Genomic DNA, 9757 nt, shown 5'->3' with positions numbered 1-9757 from the left:
CTGCACTCCAGCCCCGGCGACAGAGCAAGGCCCTGTCTCAAAAAAAAATAAAATAAAAAAATAAAAGTCAGAGGAAAATAATGAATTAAACACAGAAAATTATTCAATGACTGTGGATTTCTTTTTTTTTTTGAGATGGAGTCTCGCTCTGTCACCCAGGCTGGAGTGCAGTGGTGCAATCTCAGCTCACTGCAACCTCCACTTCTTGGGTTCAAGCGATTCTGCTGCCTCAGTCTCCTGAGTAGCTGGGATTACAGGCATGGGCCACCATGCCCAGCTAATTTTTGGTAGAGACAGGTTTCGCCATATTGGCCAGGCTGGTCTCGAACTCCTGACCTTGTGATCCCCCCCACCTCGGCCTCCGAAAGTGCTGCAATTACAGGCATGACTGCGGATTTCTTATCAGAAGCCATGGAAAAAAAGATGATGGAACAACATGGGTAAAGTGCCAGAAAGTAAAAAAAAAAATCCATATCAAGAGAAAATAGATTTAGGATGAAGGCAAAATAAAGGCATTCTCAGATGAAAGACAACTAAGAGAACTGTTGGCAGATCTGTTCTAAGTGCTAAAGAAAGTTATTTAGGCTGAAGGCAAACAACTATACCAGAAAGAAACCTGGAACTTAAGGACTGAAGGAAAAACATGACAGGTCAAGTGTCCCCTTCAGTTCCTTCAAATATGTATGACTGTTGAGAACAAAATGATAATAGTATCTGGTAAGGTTTTCAATGGATGTATATGTAATTCATGTAATGATTATAAAGGAAGGAGAGATTAAGGACCTAAATGGTTGTAATACTTCTGAATTTTAATTGAAGAGATAAAATATAAACTGTAAACAGACTGTGAACAACTTCAGGTATGTATATTGTAATCTTCAGAGCAATCTCTTAAAAATATATATATAGTCAAAAGCCAACAAATATGTTATTCAAATAATTCAAAAGGTGACAGGAAAGGGTGGGGGGAAGAAAGGGAACAAACAGAAAAAGAAATAAAATGGTAGACTAAATCCAACCATATTAACAATATTAATTGCAAATGGTTTAAATACACCAATTAAAAACAAGAGCTTGTCAGACTGGATTGGAGAACAAGACCCAACTACATTGTCTTTAAGAAATCCACATTGAGGCTGGGCACAGTGGCTCATGCCTGTAATCCTAGCACTTTAAGAGGCTGAGGCGGGTGGATCACCTGAGGTCAGGAGTTGGAGACCAGCCTGGTTAACATGGTGAAACCCTGTCTCTATTAAAAATACAAAAATTAGCAGAATGTGGTGGTGGGCGCCTGTAGTCCTAACTACTCAGGAGGCTGAGGCAGGAGAATCGCTTGAACCCAGGGGGCAGAGGTTGCAGTGAGCTGAGATTGACCCACTGCACTCCAGCCTGGGCAGCAAAGCAAGACTCCATCTCAAAAAAATAAAAAATAAAATAAGAAATCCACATTGGACATAAACACATAGATAGGTTAAAAGTAAAGGAAGGAAATTAAGTTTGGAGACCAGTGGTTTGAAGAGGTTTGGACTTTCCTTTCAGATAGCTGGGTTGGGTGGGGCAGGTTTAGTGGGGTCACTATTGAGACAAGCTTAGTATCCATACAAGCAAAAGTAGCCCAGGGTCTGGCTCCCAGATTCCCCACAATGGCTCTCACTTCAGGCAGGGACTGTCACACTCACCCTGCAGAAACCACAACACCTGCAGAACCAAACTGAACAGGGATTCTCCTTGCTTCCAAGAATTCTAATTCAGCCTTTGCCAAAGCAAGGGGAAGCCTTTCCTTGGGAGATGCCTTGGTTGGCCATGGTTGTGGGCGTGTGGCACCTATCCTGGCAAGTTGGCACAGGCTCAGAAGACCCTGGTCTTGTGGTACTGCACTTTAGGCTGATTCTGTAGGAAGCTCATCCTTTTCGTCAAGAATCTAAAATCATCACCTTGGCGTCTATGGCAGCTTCCAAAACTGTCTCCAACGAGGAAATGAGTGTTGGACGTCCTGAGAGAGGTAAGAAAGGCTCGGTTACGGGGGCTTAGTTTTTGCCTCCAATCCTCAAAGCTTTACATAACTGTTTTGAAATGCAAAGTCCAGTTCAAGGCAAGCCAAATGCTGTCAACAAGAGGCTCTTGCCTCTAGAAGCAAATAAAGTCACTGTTTGAGGAATCTGTGCCACTATCCCTTTGCAGATCAATACAAACAGAGGCAGGGCCTGTTTTAAGTAGAATCTTGTAGAGATTTAAATTGTAGAAATATTGGATAAACTGTAGGTTAGAGTATGCCAGGATTAGTTCAGAAGATTTCATCAATTTTCTAGTCATGATCAAACAAACCTGTCTCAGAAAATGCTTGACTTCCTGCATAAATGAAAAGCAGAATGTTTGAATGAAGACTAGTTCAGATTATTTTTAGCCTCAGGAACAATTAATAGCTTCAGTTCAAATAATATCAAGTAGAAAGTATTTGTGTTTTATGACAAAGGTTAAATTCCAAATTGTGAAGAGTGACTTAGATTTTCAACACACATTCCCTTTCTGTATGCTTATGGGAAAGTCTGTCTCTATTGTCAACTTATTTTTGTAAGTTCTTATTGTAGAGACTGTTACCTGAATCCTAATGTCTGTGTTCCCCTTCCTCCATATTACCAGAATCCTTTTAGCCAGGCATATGGTTGCCTGCAATGGACTCATCCTCCCAACCTCTCCTGCAACTAGGTGCAACCTACCATGGACTAAGTTCTGCTGTGAGTTGTAGGAGGAGGTACGATGGGGCACCTTCCTGGAACCTTCCTTACAACACTGCTGGCACATTTCCTTTTTCTTCTTTGTCGCCTCTTTAATTCATCCTGTGGCTTGGAAAGTTGGTGTTAAAATAGTTGGAGTGCTGGCTACCATCCATGAAGACATAGGGAGGGAGTCCAGGTTCCTAAGCACTTTGTGAAACAGTCATCTTACTAGCCCTGGATTGCCTACTTTTAGACATTTATGTGAGGGAGAAGTAAATTCTCATCCTGTACAAGTCACTGTTATTTATTTATTTACTTATTTATTTATCTATAGAATGAGTCTCGCTCTTGTTGCCTAGGCTGGAGTGCAGTGGTGTGATCTCGGCTCACTGCAACCTCCGCCTTCCCGGGTTCAAGCAATTCTCCTGCCTCATCCTCCTGAGTAGCTGGGATTACAGATGCCCACCACCATGCCTGGCTAATTGTTTTTTGTATTTTTAGTAGAGATGGGGTTTCACTATGTTGGCTAGGCTGGTCTCAAACTCCTGACCTTGTGATCCGCCTGCCTCGGCCTCCCAAAGTGCTGGGATTACAGGCATGAGCCACCGCGCCCGCTGTATTTTTGTTTTTTGTTACACATAGCTGAATTTAATTTTTATATGGTTCCTAATGACTGAAACCAAGAAATACTCTCAAATAAATCCTAGGAAGGAATTCTGGGTGGAGAAACCATTCCAACCTGTCCTTTGTAGAGGAAACGTAATCAGCTACCTTTCTTGAGATATTTCACAGTAAGGTTACCAAGAAAAAAAACCAACAGCTGACAACCAAAATAAGACTTAAAGACAATCTTACATGGCGGCCGTCTTAGTTCTTTCTGCTTTGGTGGAAACGCACTGAACAGGCAAGCCAGGACACCGGTCCTCTGGTTCTTACTCTGATGACTCTGATGCCGTCTTCCTTGGCCTTGGCTTGGATTTTCCTCTGTGAATGAGGGGGTTAAACTAGATATCTCCAGGTTTTCATCCAGCACTGAAATTCTAGTCTGTTTTCTACCCTCCATCAGATAACATACTCCTTTTGGATGAATCAACTAATCCATGTAAAGTGCTTATCAAAGTGGTTGGCAAGTTAACTCTTTTTAGTAGTTTCATTTACCAAGTTACTCATTTGTGTAGTTTCCACAGTACCTTTCACAGATGGATGTTGGGTAAGTGTTTGCTGGCTGTCCTCTAAGAATGCCTTTTGATCCTCTGCTGATCCTCTGCTGATCCCCTGCTCACCTCACAGAAGGCCTGACTGCACACCTACTAGTATCAGCAAGAAAAACTCAGGAAGAGGAGACTCTTTAGGTTCCATGAACACACAGGAGAAAAACCAGCAGATGGAGGAGGAAATACACCATTTATTTACAATTCTTTTCACTTTATCCACAATTTCCCATACAAACATAAAAACTAAAAAAATAAAACCACCACTTGGGAACACAAGTGTCTTTCTTTAATTAGTCCGGTTGAGGGGACCACTGAGGCACACCGAAGGGGAAAAGGAAGAGGGTCGGGAAGAATGCCTGAGAAACAGCTCCAGATGAGAAACCTAACTCACACTGGTGTGGTGGGCCTCACTGGCAAAGAGACTCAAGGGTGTTACCCACCAGGCTTCCCAGGAGGATGACAGCTACTGGCCCCCATCCCCCCACCCTCCACTACCAAATACCAAAACTCAAACAAGGGGTCACACATCTCATGAGCTGTGTGGGGAGTGAAGGTGACAGTAAGGGACAAGGAGTGCTGCTCTCTGAGAAGAGCCCCAAACCCGAGGGACACACAGGAAGCCCCTTTCCTTGGCACAGTCTTCAGTCACAGCTTCTGTCCTGAATACAACGCTGAACTTGAAAATGTGAAAACAAAAGCCCTCCCCAGATTCTGGGGAAGGTGGGAATAAAAACATAGAGAGGGCTTGCCTGCCTCTGCAGTCCCTTCTTGGGGAGGCTGCTAGGAGCAAAGGGAAGATGCTCCAGGAAAGTCTGGGGGTTGGAGGGCAGGGTGAAGAAAGGGGCAAGGAGGACTCTGAGACACTGATGCTTGGGATGGCTCCACCTGCTCAGCCACTCACTCCAGCAGCCTCCAGTTCTACCCCTCACAGCAGGACACCCAGAACCAACCTGGAGGCGCTGAAGCCACCTTCCTGGCAACTTCCTCTGTGCTAGTGACCTAGATTGCTTTCACATGTTGATGCACATTATAAATATAAAATCATATCTGCTACAAAGAGGACATATATTTGTACATCTTTACCCATATACATAATAACACAATTTACACATAATATCTTGGAGTGGGTCATCATGGAAAAGGAGTTTGGAGAGGTAAACAGCCCCTTCTGCCTCCCTGGCCCTGATCCCTCTTCAAGGGATGCTTATACACTTGGTCACTGGGGCCCTTCCCAACTAGTCTGATGGGGCTCATCTGGACACAGAAATTCAGACATGTGACTAAATGCTGATGGGTGTGTATACACATTCACACCCACACACACATGCAGACACCTGGTGAGAAACGGAAAAATAAAATTCCTAGCTCTTGGGTGTAGGCCTCTTCCCAGAGTTACAAGCATCAGTGCCTCCTCCATCTAGAAAAATGGTTTTAAAAAGCTACCCCTCACTGGCTCAGACTAGGGCAGAAGGGGAAGGGCTAGGAAACCAGGGAGAGGGAAGAGGGGCCAGGAGTCTTCTGAAAATATAAGGCGTTTTTGACCTGTGATCAAATCAAACTATGTTCACAAAAAAAAAGCAACGGTTATCAGTTGGGGCCTGTCCTTGTAGGGACAATGTGAGTTGACACCCTGAGCCTTCCCCTTCTTTGTCCAGTTTCTTTTAAAGGGGCAGACAACCCTGTACCACCTTTTCTGTCCTCTCCCAGAACTGGGCCCATCCACGCGGCATGGAATACTGACAGTGGTCCAAGTGACACATCCAGAGACATGGAGTGGTGGACGCCAGAAAGTTAAGACCTGGGCGGCGGGTGTGAGCTTTGTACAACAGGAGTGGTTCCTGGCCGGGGTCCACGGCTCGCACAGTGGCCACAGTGATCAGACTGCCATCAGAGATGAGGGCAGTCTGGGTCCCCGGAGGAGACAGCACCTATCGGCGGTAGTGATTCGGGGCATCGGCAAACATGTACTTGAGTCTGTACGCCTCGGCGAGAAGCAGCCCAATCTCTTCGTTGCCCCAGTGTATTGTAGGTAGGTTCTGCAGCAGCATGAGGAGACCCTGGAATACAAGAAAGGACTTTTATATCATACCAGACTATAGACCAGCGGACCAGCGACCCCATTCTTAGAGACCAAGGCCTAGAATGGGGCCCCTTCCTCCTGGCTCACACATCCGAAAGAGTCCAGCCTCCTTCCTCCCAACAGCACACAGCTTTCAGTCCTAGTTCACCTCAGGAAGCCTTGCAAGCCTCTGCTGATTCTCTAGTCCGCTAACATCTGCCTCTTTAAAACATAAAACATAAGTAGGGAATGACAACAATAAAGATTTTAAGAGAGAAAATAATCACATCCAAATATATCTCTCTTAAAGTATTCATTTTCAGTCTTTTTTTCACACGCATATTTCTTTAAATAGTTGTAACAATAATTATGACTTTTTTTTGAGACAGGTTCTTGCTCTGTCACCCAAGCTGGAGTGCAGTGGTGCAATCATAGCTCACTGCAGCCTCGAACTCCTGGGCTCAAGTGATCCTTTGACACAGTTAAAATATAGCCCGGGCGCGGTGGCTCACGTCTGGAATCCCACACTTTGGGAGGCTGAGGCGGGCGGATCGCGAGGTCAGGAGATCAAGACTAGCCTGGCTAACACAGTGAGACCCTGTCTCTACTAAAAATACAAAAAATTAGCCAGGCAAGGTGGCACATGCCTTTAGTCTCAGCTATTCAGGAGGCTGAGGCAGGAAAATCGCTTGAACCCGGGAGGCGGAGGTTGCAGTGAGCCCAGATCGCACCACTGCACTCCAGCCTGGCGACAGAGCGAGACTCCATCTCAAACAAACAAACAAACAAAAAAAATAAAGAAACGGACAAAATATTTATAACATTTATAGAAGATAAAGGGTTAATATATGCAATCCATAAGGAATGCCTACAAATCAGTGAGAAAGAAGGCGAACAACCAAATGGGAAAACAGACTATCCATGTGACTAGCTAACGCACTAATGCCAGTGGCCACTCACACTGTGATGACTTACAAACCCTGCTCCTAGCTGATCTGAATACTCCAGCAGCATCCTGCAGTGCTGAGTGGAAAGGTCTTGTGCATCCTTTACAAGATTTCCTCCTTTAGTACTAGAAGTGTAGCTGGGCATAAAGCTGCCCAAGGCACATCACTGCTATGTGTGGCCAACACAATTAGGTTCTGGCCAATTCTGGATATGAACAAAAATGATAGGTGTAACTTCCAGGTTTTGCTCTAAACTTCTCTCCTTCCTAGAAAATGGATATGAATGGAGGAGTAGAAGTGTTCATCTTAGACCATAAAATTAAAGCATGTTTTGAAGATGGCAGAGTAATAAGACAAAAGAAATCAGAGTCCCTAACACTCCAAAACCATAATGTTAGCCCTGGACTGCTTACACTTAGACTGTTAGTTGAAGGGAAATAAACAACCATCTTGTTTTAAGTCACTGTTATTTTGAGGTCATGGTTATAGTAGACAAGTTTATATCATCTTAAATACATACTATATCCATCAAAATAAGAAATGCACATGGTCTTTGATCCAGCAACTCTCCTTCTAACTCTCTATCCTAGGGAAATAGTCACACTATTGTGTGTACAAAGGTATTCACTGCATCATTGCTTCAAATAGTGAAAAAGGATACTAGAAAAGCATCTGCCAATGTGGGAATGGTGAGATAAACCATGGATTATCCACATCATGAGATGCAAGGCAGCACTTGAAACAAGTGAAGCCGGTCTACATGTATCAATATGGGAAGATATAGAAGACATTTTGGAAGGAATAAAAAAGGTAGTTGCAGAAAAATATTTACAGTATGATCCCACTTAGGTAAAAGAAAAAACACAACAATCTATTTGTGTATGTACATGTACATATAAACATTTTAGAGAAGTGGGAAACTGTTCACAGTGGTTACCCTTTGGGAGGGAAGCCTTTCACTTTTCTCTCATTATACTTATGCATCTTTTAAAATAAAATCTTTGTATATTATTGTTATGAAATAACTTTCTTTTGAGTAATAACTACTCTAGGCTGGGCACAGTGGCTCATGCCTGTAATCCCAGCGCTTTGGGAGGCCAAAGTGAGCCAATCACTTGAGGTCAGGAGTTCGAGACCAGCCTGGCCAACATGGTGAAACCCCATCTCTCCTAAAAATACAAAAATTAGCCAGGCATTGTGGTGGCTGCCTGTAGTCCCAGCTACTTGAGAGGCGGAGACAGGAGAATTGCTTCAATCTGGGAGGCGGAGGTTGCAGTGAGCCGAGATTGTACCATTGCACTCCAGCCTGGGTGAAGCTACTCTGTGGAAATTTTGTTTACTAAAAAGTAAAAAAAAACCCAGAAAATAAATTACCCATAACTTCACAATCAAGAGGAAGCCATTTTAAGAGATTTTGGCGTATTTCCTTCCAGTCCTTTTCCTATACATTTTACATACTTGAAATATTTTCTCTATATAATTTTGAATCTATTAAGCATTTACCATAAGCATTTCCTCTAATATTAAAAATTCCTTGTAGATATTTTCAATAACCAAAGAATCTTCCATGATGTAAGATGTACCATAATTTACATCCTCCTGTTTTGAGCATTTAATTATTTCTGGTTTTTCACTATAAAAAATTATAATGAACATCTTTATGCACAAAGTCTTATCTTGGATTATTTCCCTAAGCCAAATTCCTAGAAATGAAATTACTATTTCAAAGGGCATAAACTTTAATTAATTAATAATTAATTAATTTAGAGACAGAGTATTGCTCTGTTGCCTAGGCTGGAACGCAGTGGCATGATCTCAGTTCACTGCAACCTCCGCCTCTCCTGCCTCAGCCTCGCGAGTAGCTGGGATTACAGATGTGCGCCACCATGCCTGGCTAATTTTTCTATTTTTAGTAGAGATGGGGTTTCACCATGTTGGCCAGGTTGGTCTCAAACTCCTGACCTCAAGTGACCCACCCGCCTTAGCCTCCCAAAGTGCTGGGATTACAGGTGTGAGCCACTGCGCCTGGACTGCCACAAACATTTTAAAGGTTTCAACATTCAACCAGAAAATATATTCCAGAAAAATGTCCATTTCCCTAGATCTCTACCAGCACTACTCTCATTAAAAACAGCAAACTTTGCTAATGCTAATGTCTTCCCTTTGATCCCCAAGCCTGAGAACAGTACTCAAAGCCGTAAGTCACTATGGTGGTGAACCGCCCGAGGACTGCACATCCCAAGGTCCCCACTCTCCCCTCCATGGTTGCTGGCATCTGCTTTCTCCAACCCTCCAGGCAAACCCCTCCAGTCACATGGTTACAGAAATTCACTCAACCAGACCAGTTATTCAACCAGTTATTGATATTCACTCAACCCAGCAGATGCTCTGCTTTTAAAAACTCTGCCTTTAGCTGATCGGAACATCTTTGGAATACTTCCCTCTCACAGGAGTAATTCTCTCTTGGTTCTATCCTGGCCTCAGTCCTGTCTGCCTCAAAGTTTTTTTTGTTTGTTTTCTTTGAAAGAGAACTAGCCAGGCAAGGTGAATTAGCCTTTTGGCCGGGCGCGGTGGCTCAAGCCTGTAATCCCAGCACTTTAGGAGGCCGAGACGGGCGGATCACGAGGTCAGGAGATCGAGACCATCCTGGCTAACACGGTGAAATCCCGTCTCTACTAAAAAATACAAAAAAACTAGCCGGGTGAGGTGGCGGGCGCCTGTAGTCCCAGCTACTCCGGAGGCTGAGACAGGAGAATAGCGTGAACCCGGGAGGGGGAGCTTGCAGTGAGCTGAGATCCGGCCACTGCACTCCAGCCTGGG

General features: G+C 43.9%; 1 protein-coding gene and 1 long non-coding RNA gene across 2 annotated transcripts in view; one reads left to right on the top strand and one right to left on the bottom strand.

Annotated features, from left to right (window-relative positions):
* Positions 1-3065, top strand: part of LOC108528349 (uncharacterized) — a 5933-nt gene extending 2868 nt beyond the window's left edge. The window contains exons 2-3 of the long non-coding RNA XR_001885104.1: positions 1884-2002; positions 2641-3065. This is a non-coding gene — a long non-coding RNA (uncharacterized LOC108528349). The remainder of the gene's footprint in view (positions 1-1883; positions 2003-2640) is intronic.
* A 1037-nt stretch (positions 3066-4102) lies between these two features.
* The window catches only part of TBC1D22B (TBC1 domain family member 22B), a 78410-nt gene continuing 72755 nt past the window's right edge, over positions 4103-9757 (bottom strand). Inside the window, exon 13 of the mRNA XM_017870133.1 lies at positions 4103-5988. Within this exon, the coding sequence (XP_017725622.1) occupies positions 5860-5988 (129 nt within the window). The 3' untranslated portion in view covers positions 4103-5859. The remainder of the gene's footprint in view (positions 5989-9757) is intronic.

This window comes from Rhinopithecus bieti, unplaced genomic scaffold (genome assembly GCF_001698545.2).
Source record: "Rhinopithecus bieti isolate Rb0 unplaced genomic scaffold, ASM169854v2 scaffold_4553, whole genome shotgun sequence".
NCBI classification, from domain to species: Eukaryota; Metazoa; Chordata; class Mammalia; order Primates; family Cercopithecidae; genus Rhinopithecus; species Rhinopithecus bieti.
This window is presented reverse-complemented; position numbering and strand designations above follow the sequence as displayed.